The following is an 18,037-nucleotide window of genomic DNA, read 5'->3' on the forward strand; positions in this document are numbered from 1 at the left end:
ACAACAAGGGGCCCAAAATCGAGCCCTGGGGGACCCCACTAGTAACATTGCCCCACCTAGATTTTACTCCATTTATGGTGACCCGCTGTTATATGTTACTAATCCAAGCTGTAATCCATTCTAACACTTTTCCTCCTATGCCATGGGCTTTGATTTTATTTAGTAGTCTCTGGTTTGGACACATGGGAAGAACGAGTGATGGAATATTAGTAAAAAAAAGTGTGGAAGGCAGAGGTGGGGGGAGTAAACTTGAGGGGATGACCAAGGATGGGGTGTAGAGGTATTGACCAAGAGAAGAATGTCTGTTGAGCAAGGAAGGGAGAAGGCAGGAGATAGGGGTGAGTGGAAAACGACTGCATGGATGATATTGTTATGCAAAGGAGGGAGGGATTCGGGGGCAATGGGTGCTTATGTGTGAATGATATTTTGACACAACCCAACGGGATTTCTACCCGTTTCCTTTTTTTTCTGCATGAGAGGATGGAGAGAGGGGGTTGCTGATTAAGTAAACTGGCCTTGCTGTGCATGTACTGTATCTTGCTGCATTGCATTTGACTCAGGGGAGTTGATGGATGCAGGGATGACCATCCATGAGGAGTTCAGATGGGAGAGGAGTATAGGGTAGTGGAGGAGAGTGAGATGGGTGGGAACAGGTGCGTGCCTGACTTATCTATCTTCCTTATAAGGGGAAAAAGCTCTTGGTATATAGATACACATTTATATGTTGACTCGTGGCATCTACACTTGGATACCACCATTGCATTTGACAAGTTTTAAATTATCTCCAGTAAACCTTACCAAATTTAGTTGACCTTCTGAAGCTGCCTGTAGCTAGCAAAAGTTTCATTTGTGTATACCTGATGAAATCCCTGCAGCCACACTCTACTGCTCATGAGTGGTAGGACAGGGCTTCCTGGAAACTTCCCTTCAGGTAGGACCAACTGGTGCCTCATGACCCCCCGTTCCTCCTCCTATATAGGGTATTGATTGCATGTTTTATGCATTCAATATTTTAGGAACTAAAGTGACATTCCTATGGACCAGGTCAGTCGGCGTTCTTTATGATCTCCAAGAATGGTGGTCATTTCTGAATTTCGTTATCCCTCTGTACTGGTACCCTTATGTCTTTACTGCCTCTATGAGTAAACCTCAAAGGTGCAATATTGTTCCCAAGGTAAGAAGAGCCGATTATTACTGACAAAATGCATAATGTCCTTTGGGATTGACTCCCATCAAGGAAGTCTGTGCTTCATGCAAGATGGTGACTGGGACTGCCAGTATATTCAGTCACTCAAAATATTCCTCAATTTAACAATAACTTCTTCCTGATGTTACTCAAGTCTTCCAGCGACAATACATGATGGTTAGAGGCAGATGGTGATTTCTGGAAACCCCTAGTTGACCACACAGTAGATGGTGCAGGCCCAGTGGTCTTTCTCTACTAGGACTGATCTAGTGGTACAGCCTGATAGAAGCCCTACTCAAGAAAAATTAGGTAGGATAGTAAATGATATGCTTAGAATCTTCGGAGTTAGACTCTAAGTTCGAGGTCTTTTGTAGCTCCTACGGCGCAGTCAGTAAGTTGTTGGTTTGGCAATGCGGGATACCTCAGTTCGATTCCGTGTGAAACTATGTGGTTGACTTTGCTGTTACTAGCGATCCACTTCAGGTATTTACAACGGCGGAAGCCCATCAGAGGATTCGTACCAGCTTTGGCGATTGCCCGTGAGTTGAACTCGGGATTTCTGTGAAAAAATTAGGGAGGCAGTTGGCAGGCTACCTAGAATCTTCGGAGTTAGTAAAATCTCAAGTTGGAGATCTTCTGTAGCTCCTACGGCGCAGTCTGTCAGGTGTTGGTATGGCAATGCGCGATACCTCGGTTCGATTCCGGGGGGCGACTGCTGGAAATTATAATATTTGACTTTGCTGTTACTAGCGATTCACTTCAAGATCTACTTTCTTCACTTGACAGACTCAAATGAAGCCATCTGCTCCCGTGCTGCCTTCCCTCCATACCACGACAGACGTCACAGTTCTCGGCGGGCAGGTCGAACGGGTTGGTGTCACTATGATCCTTAACCATTTTCTTTGTTGCCCCCCAGCACACCCTCAGCCAACTCACAGAAGAAAATTAATTCTATTAGGAGGCCACTCTGACCCTTGACACATGGACTATGTGCCATGTCCATCGAAACATATACCTCACTTTGCATTCCTCGGGTGTTTTTGCATCCGTCCCATGTTAACAATCCAATGCTTGCAACACGATCTCTCCGTGTGACACCAAGCTTCTCGTATGTCGTTCATGTCTCCCATTCGTGGATGCACTGACGGCATAATCGGAAGGAAACCGGTCTTGCATTTGCTAGTTGTGGGTTCCAATCCTTCTCTATTCTCCGATACCAAGCAATGACTTACCTAGTCCAAGCACGTAGGGTGATAGTGAACGAATTCGGCAGCGGCCATGCGCTTCCTGGGGTAGGCTCCTCAAGCTCCATTTGCGAAGAAGTTTTGAAATGGAGACCGCCAGACACCAACCTTTGTTTGGATCCTCGAATTTTGTATCAAGACTTCCTTAGATGCCCAAGTGTAATACTGGATAACTGTTTTGTTAGTAACATCACATTATCAGGAACCACTCCCAAGAATTATATATATAGATTACCCAGTATTTCGCGATTTCCTCCTTTTTTCTGGAAAATTTTGGTGAATTTATTACCTTGGCTATGATGATTTAGTTCGATCTTACATACTGCCATGTGGAATTCGAGAACTAAATGGTCGCTCTTGCTTAGAGGACACTGTCAGTGTGTTACTATGTGATCCATTACTTATTTCCCACACTAAATTCACCCTCCCTGGAATGGGGGGTACCCTCGTGGCAATCCGCCGGCTCCAGGTTCCAAGCTCCTCCACATCAACAGGAGGAGTCTCGATTCGGTATAATTGTGACCCATGGGCTTTGAGGCCTTAACGGCTCTGTGGACCCCCTCACAGGGAGTTGTGGTGCGGCTTTTGTAATTGCCGATGGGGTGACCGCGCTATGAAGGGTGAGTGACGGAAGCTCCACCCTACAAACGGAGCTTGCTGCCATCTCCAAGGCACTAGATCACGCTCTCTCTGCTGGGCAGGGAGCAGCCGTGATCCCCTCAGATTTATGGAGTGCTGTTGACGTCATTCGGTCGGGGGAAGACAGCGGATGAATTCTACTCAACGACATCAATCCAGTACTCGCCGAACTTCTTGTTCCAACATGAGATGTCTGCAATGTTTCATTGAATCTCCAATGTCCCTGGCACCCATGATCGTGAAATTAAGGGCGTCACCATCAAGGAGGTCAGATTGCTGCATTGCTTCTGGTCCAGGGCGGGATACAGAGATGACCCGTCATCCATGAGGAGCTGAGACGAGAAGGAGGAAAGGGCAGTGGATGGGAATGGAATGGGTGGAAGTGGGTAAATGCCTTCCTGATAAGGGGGGAAAAAGCACTTGGTATATAGATAGCTTCCACCAAATATGTTTTTGGAACAGTTGAGATATTTAAGGACACTGATGGGGGTAATTTTCATTATACGATAATTTTCAAGTGTACCTGGAGTTAATAGAATTGAACCAATGATGATAGACTGTGTTGGATGCTTCTTCGAGATGAATATTGGGAAGAATCCTGTTTCCACCATTTGTCTACAAAACATATTGGCATCCTGACCTCCTAGAATTATTATTCAATATCCAGGCTAGGCACAAGGCCACTTTAAATAACGAGAACTGACAGCTGGTCAATATTTTTTTTCCCTACAGCTGATGGCATAGAATCAAATTTGCACTAATAAAATACAGATGGCGGCCATATGTTATTTCCTAGATATTTGTGGGAGGACCAAAATATTGTAACTCAATACAGTGGAGCTGTGAATTCCCAGCCAGTGAAACACGAGGAAACAGTCAATACTCTTACGGATCTCTGCAATTAACTCATCTTTTCTATTGCACGTGAGTCGTGATCATGGTGTCACGAGCAAATGGAAGAAGATCACCTCTACAATTGCCCGGGTCAGGGAAAGGCAGGATTGTCACTTTCTTCACTTTATTATGACTAACGAATATGAGGATTTTACACGTGTCTTCAACACCGGTTCTAGGCTTACTCTGCATGCTATCCAGGGTATGGCGGGCGACGCCGGGACCCCCCCCCCTGGCGTCCCCCCACGCATACCCTTTGCTTTCTCTCCGAATCACGCATCAATCACACGTCACAAATTACGTCACATCCAGGCACACTATGCAACATTCATTCATGCTCTTTCGCCACAATATTAATTTGATTCAAATAAAAAACATAAAATTCTTTAGCAACATCTGAATAACGTAATGCTTAAGTAAAGTCTTTTACCTTGGTAGTTTGAATGCAAGGATATGATTACAGATTTTTGTTTTCTCTGAGGGTTTACATAATTCATTTGTAAATGAATAAAGAAATAACGCGGTCTGAAGGGATGTTCTCTGTTTTAGCATTTTTCCCGAGTAGATGGAGGGTGGGCAGGTTGGATTATAATGAAGCAATCGGGTAAGCCAGCGCCGGATGTCAGGGCATCCTTTGAAAACGCTGTGTCTCACTGCATTGTCTTTGGCTCGAGTTTTGTGACGGGGCACAAGAATGACCCTTTCGTTTATATATTGTTATTTGTTTGATTCTCATTTATTATTAGTTATGTCAATTTATTATTATTTACTGTTTACCCGTTTATTATTTAACTATACCTATGCATTTATTTGTGTATTCTATTTATTATTTATATGATTATAGTTTTTACTTATTCATTTATTTGTTTATCATTATTATGATTTTTTCGCATCCGACCTAGATATGGACCAAAAGGGCTCCTACCGGCATGCTCCACCTTTGTATTCCTTTGTGCTAATATGAGAGAAGTGACGAATAGATTTTGAATGGTTGGAGGGTGGTATGTTTGCTTTGGCTCGGCTGTCAGTCTAGAGCAGACCATCGACCTGTGAGCTACTCCCCGCCCACTAACCTGACGCAGAATATAGAATGGTAATGTATTAAGACTGATTTACATACAGTGGTACCACAGTAGATACCAAATAGTTCAAATTGCAATGAGTATTCTCTAGTTAAGCATAACATGAAAATGCACAGTGATACACATACATATTTTAATGTTTAAGTGATTTTTTCAGTAGTTATCTGAACACGCATGCAAACCATTCTGCGAACCCCAAGTTGAGAGCCTCTGGTCTAGATGATGTTCAGTTGGATGGTGTGCGTCAGCTGGAGAAGTGCCAGAATCGTTTGATAGCCCTGCAGGATTGCTTTTGGCACAGGATTGGGTAGACTTAAACAAAAGACAATTGCTACGGTTACCGTTGTAAAAAAAAAAAAAAAAAAAAAAAAAAAACGATAGACGTGCAAGAAAGGAAAGTTCTTATTTCTTGAGTTTCTCAATGTGTTTTAGCGCTTGTTTTCAGAGTGCTGGAACAAAATGTTGAAACAAAGCTACGGAAGGTGGACATTCGTAAATGATAGGCCTGATTACTGAGCCATGGATAATTTCCATTCCCTATCTGACCCAGGTGAGCACTGTCTAAACAGGTGATACGCAACTAATGTCGGACATGGCAGGTGGTGATGATGAAAATTTAATGTTAACACGAAAGATGACATGGCGAACACAAAAAGAAAACGCATACCCAATTGATAATTGTACCTGTGGTAGAAAAAGGATTAGTTACCCCTGTAATAAATATGTATTGAAGTTTTCTTTAGCTGGTTGTAAATCATGCTTTCACTAACAAGGAGAATGTGAAACGATTGTTTAAGAAAATTCTTTAACAATTGTTAAGGATATTTGAAACTTGGCACATCGAGCTTTCGTATAAATATATTTAGGGAAAATGCCTTTTTCCTATGTAATATTAGCGTAGGTCGTTTCTATGTCACTGGCTAGGGCAGTTGTCAGCTTCCATGTGAAAGGGGGAGGAAATACTAAGTTGATCATCAGCGGCAGGGAGTCTATTCTATTTGATGTCAGTTTCGGAGAACCTGAACTAACAAGTATCCGTCGGTGGCCCCAGGTAAAATATAAGGTTTATAGTCATGCAGTGAAAATAGAAGAATTCGTTTAAATATATGTGGTGAAAACAGCATTGTCACCACATGAACGGCAAGTTTCTGTGATTGAGTTTGAGTTCCTGGGACTCGATTTGCTGACGACAGTTCCATTGTTTACAAAATGTGACGGTATTAGATCCTGTTAACAACACTTGGAGACAAGGCACTACCAATTAATAATATCATAGTAAACTCAGTTTAAATTTCTATCATATATTTTTGAAAGATAAAGATACGTATGCCTACAATACTTCATATTTTATTGAACTTATTAATGTGCTTATGTATGGAAATAAGCATTGGGAATCCACAGCCCCACTGTATTGATAATTTGAATTTCCACTTTGTCCTCAGTTTTCATGAAGATACATGGTGCTATGTTTATGTGATTTTTCCAAAATAATTCTAACAATCACAAACCAATGAAAAATATGTGTTTAAAGTACTAACCTAATTTTAGTATACTCTCATTAGGTCCAGTCTCCTATACACTCCAATGTACCATACCTAGCCTCAAATTCACAATAAGTTCCAACTTATTCTATATCCTTAAATTCCAATTATATTTAGATTTTAACTCATGTATTGCCCATGTATTGTGTGTGTGTGTGTACCTAGTTGAAGTATATAGAAAAGAAACAATACTCAAAGGGTCCTATCTCCTGCTCTAATTTAATATACCTATCCTCAAATGTGTGTGTGTGTGTATTTACCTAGTTGTATTTACCTAGTTGTATATTGCGGGAAGGGGAGCTATGCTCGTGGTGTCCCGCCTTTGTATCTCACAGTGTCAAGTTTACTTTTAAACTCATGAATGGTTTTTGCGCATACTATTTCATTGTCCTGTTTGTTCCAAGTGTCCACTACTCTATGTGGAAAACTGTTTTTCTTCAGATCTCTTCTGTAGCTATGTTTTTCTATTTTCCTTCTATGTCCTCTTGTGTTTCTCTTGTCCCAGTTTAGTAAGTCCTCTCTATCGAGTATCTCTGTGCCTTTCATGATTCTGTAGATGGTCAGTAGGTCACCTCTCTCTCTTCTTTGCTCCAGCATCGGTAACTCCAGTTTAGCCAATCTCTCCTCATATGGTGTGTATGTATATTTATGTAATTATTATATATAGGAAAGGAACAATGCTCATAGGGTCCTGTATCCTACTCTCCAATTTGTCATCCTAGCCTCAAATTCATGTACAGTTCCAATTATCAAATTTTGATCTTAATTCATATATTGTTTGAGCTTGGGCTATATCACTTAACCCTTAACAGGTAAAGTGGGGTCAGACAGACCCCATACTTTTTTGTTTTTTAATTTTAATATACTAATATATTACATACAGATATGTACTCCCATATACCTTCTTGATCAGTGGAGTAGTTTAATGGGGTGATAGGGTCATTCCTGAATCTTGCTCTATATAAGCTTTATAGAGCTTTTGAGCCCGTCTGACCCCACTTTACCTGAGGTGTGAGTACCGTGGGGTCAGTCAGACCCCACTTTACCTGAGGTGTGAGTAGCGTGGGGTTTGTCAGACCCCACTTTACCTGAGGTTTGTTCATGTCATATAAATGTTTTATCATTTATACTTATGGGTAAATAATAATTTCTTCTTTTTTATCAACAGAAAAACATACATCCGAGTTTGATTTTATTTATTTGTTTAATTTATTTATTTAATTTATTTAATTTATTCCATTTTCCTTCTTTTGATCACATTGATTTTTATCACAATGTTTAATTTCTGTTCTGGTAATGTGAGTTTCTTTTCATATCATGGTCACACTATACTCATATTATCATAAAGCATGACATTCCGCCACATTTTATTTGATTGATTTATCCTTCCCTCTTTTGTTCAAATTTAATTTGTATCACATATTTTGTATCACATATGAATGCTTAATATTTTCTGTTTTGTTAATATGTTTCTTCTCACAACAAGATCACACTATTCTCATATCATCATAAAATGTGACATCTCGCCACATTTCAGGGCACCTCAGTCACTCTATTCCCACACATACAGCTGTAATTTATTTCATCCTTCCCCTCTTTTAGTTCAAATTTAATTTGTATCACATATTTTGTATCACATATAAATGTTTGATATTTTCTGTTCTGTTGATAATATGTTTCTTCTCACACTATTCTCATATCATCATAAGATGTGACATCTCGCCACATTTTAGGACACCTCAGCCACTCTATTCCCACACATGCATCTGGTTCTCTTCTACCCCCCTTGTACAAGATCTTTTGAAAAATTATGGGCTCACATATGTAGGCACACTGAGGGACAAGAAGCCACAAGTACCAGCTCTGATGACAGACAAGACGGTCATCAGAAAAGGGTGCACGGCTTTCCTCTTTGACACAACCATGGCACTTGTGTCACATTTACCTGACAAGAAGAAAAAATTTGTGCAGTTGATCTCCTCAATGCACCAACAACCTGTTATGGATGACTGTGGGAAGACAGAAATCATCTTGTATTATAACAACACAAAAGGAGGGGTTGACGCGTTTGATCAAATGTGTGCCCGATATACGTGCAGCCGAAAAACCAAACGGTGGCCTTTGTGCATAATGTACGGACTGGTCAACGCCGCCGGTGTCAACTCCTATATCACCTGCAATGAAATGAGGAAACGTGATGGACAGGCGGAACTTTCATCACGCTGGAAGTATCTGATTGAGCTGGCAGAAGAGATGATACGGCCATGGGCAGAGGAGAGGATGAACTTCAAGGGGATGCACAAAAGTACTTTGATGACCATCAGAACGGTCTTTGGCTTGAACATGCCCCATCAGCAAGCGGATACCTCTTCTATGAGAAAGCGATGTGCCTTGTGTGACCGGAAGTCTGACAGGAAGACCAAGAACTACTGCCTACACTGCAAAAGACCAGTGTGTCAGGACCATTCAACCCCTATCTGCAATGACTGCAATTAGATTCTTCAGTATCACAAATTCCACTTTCAGTATATCCAATATAATATGTTCTTCATTATCACTAGCATTATGTATGAATTGCTCGACTCATGTCCTCTCAAGAAAACTCAAAACCCTCTGAGACCACAAACTTCCGTCAACGAAGGATGGGGTTTTGCTGAGTCAGGGTAGGAGTGCTTAGAGCCATAAAAACTTATAAATAATAAACTTAGATACCATTAAAAACTTATAGATTGTTTGCTGGACCTAATATCAACCTTCCCTGAAAATTTCATTAAAACCAGTCCATAATTTTGGCGTAAAATTGGTCAAAGTCAAAATAATCACCTCGTTTTTTTTCTTCAGATTTCATGGTTTATGAAACACATTTATTATTCATTCGTTGTAGCTCTGCTTTTCCTTAAAGATAGTTGGGACATTGGTCTCTACAAAATGATGATGACCAACCGCTTCATGTTTCATGCTTTCAGTCAAGCACCCTCTGAAGTCAACAATATCTTATTTTTCACATTTTTTTTGTAATTTTCATTAAAATATATGTCTAACAATTATAGTCACTTTTAAGCATGTAAATGGAAGAATATAAGTTGAAGTACATATGTTTTGATTTCTATGTCAATTAATGCAGTAGAAGTATTTTATTTTTATTTTTTGTGTTTGGGGTCTGTCAGACCCCGCTTTACCTGAATCGTTTGTCAAAAAGACCTTTACCTGTTAAGGGTTAATAAACTATTCAAAATATTTTTACATCTATATCGAAAATTGTATTTCTTCACAACCTTTAGACATGTGATCTTTCTTAATTTGTTCCCATGACTTAAAACCCTCCCTGCCTTAATCACATGATCTCTATTGCCGATCCAATCTATTCACTCTAGTGAACTGAATACTGTAATTATATCACCTCTTTCTCTTTGATATTTAAAAGTTGGCAGATCCAGTGTTATTTGTTTTTCCAAGTATGGTTTATCTGCCAGGCTGGCTTCCAGTTTGGTTGCTGCCCTTTGTATACTCTAGATGTTTGTTATATTCCTCACTCTCTGTGGGGACCTTACCACTGATGTATATTCCAGTCTTGGACAGATTGTGTGTTGTGTGTGTGATCTCAGTGGTCTTATAGGGACCCATGGGTAATACTATGATATTACACATACACACACACACATACAGGTTTAAAAGATTTAAGAGAATGAGGTGACATGATTACAGTGTTCAGGTCACTAAAGAAGATAGATTGCATTGATAGAAGAGATAACCTGATTAAAGATGAGAGGGCTGTAAGAGGTCATGGAAATAAATGAAGAAAGACCACATGTCTAAAATGATGTAAAGAAATACAGTTTTCCATATTGATGTATAAATATGTGGAATAACTTAGAAGTTGATATAGCCCAAGCTCAAACAATACATGAGTTGAATATCAGATATGATAATTGGAAATCAAAGATATAGATTAAGTTGGAACTGTACATGAATTTGAGAGTAGGTAGGTATGTTAGAAAATTAGAAGATAAGAGACTGGACTCAACAAGCATTGCTCATTTCCTGTATACTACAATTAGGTATATACAAGTAGATAAATATACATATGCACACACACTTAAAGCAAAAAAAGAATAGTGGGGTCATATACATTGGGAGAGGAAGAAATTAAAAGAGTGGAAAAAGAAAAGGACCTAGGAGTCATTATTATGAATAATGTGTCCCTTGAGAAACATATAAACAAAATTTTTGGAGAAACTTATAATTTGATAAGATCAATCTAAGTGGCATTACACACCTGGATGAAGAAATGGTGAAGAAAATACTAATTCTCTTTGATAAGACCAAAATTTGAGTATGCAGTGACAAGGTGGTCACCAAGTACAAAAAAATGTATAACAAAACTGAAAAGAATACAAAGAGCAATTTCAAAATTGGCACCAACACTCTCAGAACTATCATATGAGGAGAGGCTGGCAAAACTTGAACTACAGACATTGGAGCAAAGAAGAGAGAGAGGAGACTTGATAACTATAGAATCATGAAAGGCATGGAAATTATTGATAGAGAGGATCTAATAAAATGGGATGGTAGAGATACAAGAGGACATGGAAAGAAAATCAAGAAAGACAATTATAGAAGAGACCTGAAAAAGAACAGCTTTCCCCACAGGATAATAGACGTTTGGAACAAGTTGGATGTAAATGTGGTGTGTGCAAAAATGATACATGAATTTAAAAACAGGCTAGATAAAACGAGATATGAAGACGGGACACCACAGGCATAGCTCCCCTTCCCGGGAAATACAACTAGGTAGATACACACACTTGTCGTCGGAGAGGATGGAAGTCCAGCAATTGAGCTCTGACGTAGCGCTTTGTTGATTGAATTAGGAAAAACGCCTTGTTGTTTTTCAGGATATAGAGTTGTGTTCTTGAGTGACTGGTAAGGTATCATATCAAGTATTTGGAAAGTAGTTTTAGCATAAAATGGAGGAAAGTAAAGAAGAAAAAAGAATGAACCAACAAAGAGAGGATTAGATATGAGCAGAGTGGAGTCATCACTGGGAGTGATCCCAAAGAGAATGTGTATAAGTGTCACTCTAAAGACAACTCAAAGGTATGAAAGCAATGTTTTTTTGGGCTTTCAGAGTGAAAAGGGAGCAATAGAAAAAGTAATGGATATGGAAAGAGAAACTAGGATTAGCAGGGCACTAAGGAATCGAGACATCAACGACTTGATAGATGAACTTATTGATTGATAGACTATAGAGCTTTGCAAATAGAGATGTCAAACTTACATAGAACTAACAACGAAATAATCTGAGAGTTAAATTATCTAAAAATGAACTAAGTATGATTAAAAGAGAAAAGGAAAGAAAGGAAAATGAGGATAGAAACAAAAATGAAGAACTAAAGAAAGAGGTCATAGAATAATTACAAGCAGTGACCAAAAGATGGGAGAATCAATCAAAGAGATGGAGCTTATTGAGAGAAAAAAAAAAAAAAAAAAAAAAAATCAATAGAAACAGGAACATAAAAATAAACAAAACTCTTTCAAAGAAATAATACAACAGCAGGTAAAAGAGAATGCAAAGGAAGCAGTGATTAAGGTAATAATAAAAAAAGGAAAACTGGATGAGAGACAGTGGATAAAAAGAAATGCACTGTGGTTTATGGTGTCAAAGAAAAAATAATGCACAAATACCAAAAAGAAAAAGAAGAGAGAAATTGCGAAGGAAATACTGAAAGCAGTTCAGGACAAGGGTCAAGTGTTGGAGAAGGAAATCAATGACGTGCATAGGATGGGTACATACTCTAAAGAAAAAAAATATATAGGCCAATGAAAATTAAACTAAGGACTCAAATGATAGCTGAAGGGATACCATCGGAGGCGGCAAAACTAGGAAACAGTGAAAATGACAAAAATGTGTGGATAAAAAAAGAAATGAATGGTGAAGAAATAGAGAAATATAGGGCACTAAGAATTGAAGCTAAGGAAAAAACGAGAGAACGGAGACTGAATTTTTTTTTCTTTTTTTGAAGAGTACTGGATCTGAGGCTGAGAAAGTGGTATATCAGAAAAATATAAACATTAACCAAAAAAAGAGAAGAAAAAAAATCAAAAGTGGCATACACAAACATGGATGGTATGATTTCTGGAATAAATGAATTAAATGACTATTTGTTAATAGAGAAACTAGACATATTGGGAATTGTGGAGACAAAATTGAAAGGTCCTATATCATCAAGTATGGTGGGACAAGGTTTGTACAACCATTGGTTGAAAAATAGAATGGATAAACGGGGGGGAGGAGTCATGTTATTGACTAGAAAGGGCTTAAATGTGATAAAGATAAAAGGTAAAGATAATGTGGAAATGATCACAATTAAAGTTGAAAATAGCATTATGAAAAGCAGAATATTTATAGTTGTATATGTGCCCCCAAAAACAAAGGCTTGATCTGATAGTGATCATTCAAAATTACTGGAAGACACAAAGAATGCATCATCTGAGATAATGATAGATGGAGGAAACAAAGTAATGATGGATGACTTTAACGCAAAGGAATTAAATTGGGAAGAAATGACAATAAAAGGTGGAGAGGAACTCTGGGGCAACATTCTACTGGATTTGACCATTGATTATACATTGACTCAATGGGTCAAGGAAAGCACTAGATATAGAAACAAGAACCATTGAGACTTCTGGACCTGAAAGCATAGACAAAATGAATTGCAAGACACCAATTGGGAAGAATTAACACATACTAATACAGTTCGAATTTAAGGAACAAAATGATGTGAGAAGAAATGAGAAACAGAGAAGGAAGATTTAAGTACAATGAAATGGACTTTGTAAAACTTAGACAATTTTTTCATAACACTTAAGAAAAATTGAACATATTCAAAGAAAAATACAAGGAGGGAACAGATAAATATGTACCTAAGAAGAAACAAAAAAGGGTTTACATAAAGTGTTGGTATAACAAAATATGTAGTGATGCTAAAGATAGAAGAGACAAAGCCTGGAAGAGATGGAAATAAGACAAAAAAATGACCAAATGGCAAACATACATCAAACTGAGAAATGAATATGTAGATATACATAGAGACAAACAAACTAAGAAAAAGATATAATAGACAAATGCAAAGACCAACCTAAACTATTTTACAGATATGTAAATGACAAACTAAAAGACAAACATGAAATAGTAAAATTGCACGAAGGAAATAAAGAATATATAGAAGATGTAGAAATGGCTGAAGTAATGACTAGGCATTTTAGGTTTGTATATACAATTGAAAGCTCACAAATTTGGGATGAAGGACAATGAGAAAGATCCTCCTAAATGAAAGAAATTACAGTGACACAGAAAGAAATAAGGGACCAAATAAAGAACCTTGACATCAGAAAATCATATGGGCCTGATGGAATTGCAAACTGGATATTGAAAGAATGTGTAGATGAACTTACAAAATACACAAGACAATTAATTCGCACTCAAAAAAGGACAAGAACCATAAGATTGGAAAAATGTAAATATTGTACCAATATACAAAGGAGGAGACAAAGAAAATCCAACAAACTATAGGATGGTATTCCTTACAAGCACAGTAGCAAAAATATGTGAAAAAGTTATTAGAAATAAATGGATTAAACACTTGGAAGAGAACAATATACTAAACACTAAACAATTTGGTTTTAGAAGTGGAAGATCATGTACTATAAACTTAATATGCTTTTACTCAAGATTGATAGAAATAATACAAGAAAGAGATGGATGAGCAGATTGTCCTTTCTGGACTTACAAAAGGCTTTTGACAAAGTACCACACAAAAAGCTACTAAGTAAAATTTAAATAATAGGTAGAATACAAGGAAAATTATTGGAATGGATGAAAGATTTCTTGAACGGAAGAAAAATGAGGGTGGTACTTAGAGACAAGAACTCAAATTGGGAAGATATGATAAGCAGAGTCCCCCAAGGCTCTGTATTGGCTCTGATAATGTTTGCTATTTATATAAATGACATGGATGAAGGCATGGAATGTTATATGAACTTCTTTGCAGATGATGCGAAACTATTAAAGAGAGTAAGTACAGAGGAAGACTGCAAATCTTTTCAAGAAGTCCTGGACAAGGTTTGGAAATGAAGTCAAAAGAGTGAAATGAACTTCAACATTAAGAAATGTAGTATAATGGAATTTGGAAAAAGCAAAAATAGAATCTCGGGTGCAATATAAAGTTGGTACAAAGGATGTTAAAAATGTAAGCTTAGGAAGGGACCTAGGAGTAACTATCTCAAATAACATGACACCAAACAAACATGTCAACAAATTAGTTGGAGAAACTTTTAACTTATTAAGATCAATTAAAGTGGCCTTTGACTACATGGATGAAGAAATAATAAAGAAAATACTAGTTACACTGATAAGACCAAAATTGGAATATGAATTGTACTATGGGCACCTAGTACCAAATAAAACATAAAGAAACTAGAAAGAATTCAAAGAGCAATGACAAATATGGCACCAACACTTTGCAATTTGACAAACAAACAAAGATTGGACAAACTAAATTTACCAATCCTAGAACAAAGAAGAGAAAGAGTTGATTTGATAACCATTTTCAGAATTATGAAAGGGATGGAAATTCTTAATAGGGATGACCTACTAAAATGGAACAGAAGAAATACAAGAGGACATGAGAAGAAATTTAAGACAGTTACAGGAGAGATCTGAAAAAGAATAGCTTTCCACACAGAGTGAGAGATATCTGGAACAAACTGAAAGAGGAAACAATGAGTGCTAAAACTATACATGACTAAGAAAAAACTGGATGCAGAAAGATAGAATAGTGGATCACTACAAGCATAGCTCTCCTCCCACAAAATACAACTACCGGTAGGTAAATACATAACACCCAACCCACCAATGTTAGAGTGCCGGTTCAGAGTACAGTGATGCTGATTTTTTATTTTTCATTTATATATATATATATATATATATATATATAATTTTTTTTAGCCATAGGCAGGACATCAATTCAGGTCACTAAAGTAGCGGTCAGGAGTGGTGGTACCACTACACTGTCAACCTGATGTTGTGTGTGTGTGTTTACCTAATTGTAGTACATAGGAAAGGAGTAATTCTCATTTGATTCCATCTCCTACACTCTAATAGTCATACCTAGCCCACCAGTGACAACCCTCAGAGTATGTGTATTGATACACCCACAACATATTTTTAATTCTGTTGTCATTATGTTACATTAAGTCAGTGTTTGGGTTTTTCCCTGTTGCACTTTATGGTCTTTCCATTCTGTGCTCTGGCATTAATAGCCTGAGGCATTGTACCAATAACTTCAGAGCATATTTTATGATGTTTTAACAAAAATAAGGTAGCATACTTTTTAAAGCAATACCAACATGAAATTGGCCTAGCAGCAGATATCACACTCAGGATGCAGTCACCACACAAAAGACACAAGACCTGTTATATTACCCTGTCTAACCCATGCATAATTCAAGTAGTACAAAGTTTCTTCTCTGTATGAGTAATAGGCCAGACTTGTGGCCATAGGCAGGTATATAAAGGTTACTGGTCTTCTGCAAGAGAGAACCCAGGTTACAGATTGGTTTAGTGATTACTATTGCTTTCATTCCCAATATTTCTTGAGTTACTTTATTTATTCAACTCATGTACTTTCCCATCAGTGTTTGGAATATGTACAATAATATTATTAATATTGTGTGAAAGTTAAATAATGTTGTTTCAGTTACATTAATTAATATCTTTGACTTATTTGGCAGGATGAGGATGACCATGAAACTTTTATTAAGGTACCATAAGACAATACATGGCTACAAGAAGTAAAAATTTTCATATGATGAGCCACACAAGGAAGGAATCTTTGTGTTGTGAACTTTGTGATGCGGCCTTCTCAAAAAAGTGTCTTCTTACTCAGCATATGAGGACCCACACCGGAGAAAGACCCTTTCATTGTGAACATTGTAGCTCTGCTTTTTCACGAAAAAACTATCTAACTCAACATATGGTAACCCATGCTGAGGAAAAACCCTTTCAGTGTGGACAATGTGATGCTACATTCTCACGTAAAAGAAATCTTGACATGCATATGACAGTCCACACAGGAGAGAGACCTTTCCACTGTGATCTATGTGATCATGCTTTCTCAAGAAAGAGTGTTCTCATTCAGCATAGGAGGGTTCACACCGGAGAGAAACCTTTCAAATGTGACATATGTGACGCTGCATTTTCATTTGAGAGAAGTCTAAAACGGCACTTCAAGATTCACACAGGTGAGAAACCTTTCCACTGTGAGATGTGTGTTGCTACTTTTTCTCATAAGGAATCACTTGATAATCATATGATGAATCACACAGGAGTAAAACCCTTCCAGTGTAGTCTGTGTGAGATTGCTTTTGGAAAAATATCTGATTACACTCGCCATTTGAGAATTCATAAGGGAGAGATACTTTATAGATGTGAGCTGTGTAATGCTCCTTTTGCACATAAAGTTACTCTCAATAAGCATATGAAGATTCACACATGAGAACAGAAAATTCTGTTTAGTTTAAGCTTTAAGATATCTCCATACATAAATTTTATTTTGCTATACACATGAAAATCTGTTCTGGGAAAAGACCTTTCAGAAGAAATTGCTTTCTCATAAAAATAAAGGTGACCTGAAGATGAAAAATAGGACTTATTCATTCTGCTTCTTTATTTTCTTATAACAGTTGCAGCTGATAAAGCTGCAGAATTTTTAATCACTACATATATCTTTATTGCCACATTATAACTGAAAGTTAACCAAAAGTACCATGATATTAAACATTTAATTCCTTTGATATCATGATGCCTTTTGCATATTCTGTTTTGACTAGTACCAAGTAGTTTTATTCAATTTAGGGAAGAACATAATAACAAAATGGCTTATGCTGGCTCAAATTTACTACTTTGATATGATGATGACCTATGAAGATTTTATTCTGAATAGTGGTAGGTCATTTTATTCAGTTTAGGGAATAACACCATTGTGAAGGAGCTAAAAGCTTATCATATTCTCTTGTTATACCTTTGTAAACTTAATTCTGACAAGGAACCAATGATGAATCTATGTAACTTTGACATCAGAGAGAATCACCTCCCTGCTGGACATCTTCAAAACTCGTCAGCATCCTTGCCTCCAACTAGAGCTGCATTGTGTGGAAAACACCAGGAAATGTGGACCTAATCTGGGTCCCTAGATGTGGAACTTGTGTCAGAAACCCAGTGTGAAACATTTAATACTTCATAACTATCAGGGCACTCACAGGGGGTGGGGGGGCATATGCCCTGGGGCAGCACATATAGGTGGGCAGCAATTCTAATCTGGACATGGTGCCCACAAAGCTGACAAAATAATAATAATAATAGAAAAAAAAAGGTCAGAGGAACCGTAATAT

The 18,037-nt window shown here is 37.7% G+C and overlaps 1 protein-coding gene across 2 annotated transcripts; it reads left to right on the forward strand.

Moving 5' to 3' along the window:
* The first annotated feature begins 5,957 nt into the window (after positions 1 to 5,957).
* Positions 5,958 to 17,832, forward strand: LOC143031488 (uncharacterized). Of its 2 annotated transcripts, none has more exons than XM_076195403.1 (2): positions 5,958 to 6,096; positions 16,379 to 17,832. In XM_076195403.1, exon 2 carries the CDS (start codon positions 16,426 to 16,428, stop codon positions 17,140 to 17,142), a length of 717 nt encoding a protein of 238 aa, XP_076051518.1. In that variant the 5' UTR covers positions 5,958 to 6,096; positions 16,379 to 16,425; the 3' UTR covers positions 17,143 to 17,832. The 2 variants fall into 2 exon arrangements, with proteins under 2 accessions (XP_076051518.1, XP_076051517.1); XM_076195402.1 differs by lacking the exon at positions 5,958 to 6,096 and adding an exon at positions 6,233 to 6,320 and having other exon boundaries at positions 16,379 to 17,831.
* Positions 17,833 to 18,037: the final 205 nt, after the last annotated feature.

This window comes from Oratosquilla oratoria, chromosome 12, assembly GCF_046742065.1.
Source record: "Oratosquilla oratoria isolate Oo_2021 chromosome 12, ASM4674206v1, whole genome shotgun sequence".
Lineage (NCBI taxonomy): Eukaryota > Metazoa > Arthropoda > Malacostraca > Stomatopoda > Squillidae > Oratosquilla > Oratosquilla oratoria.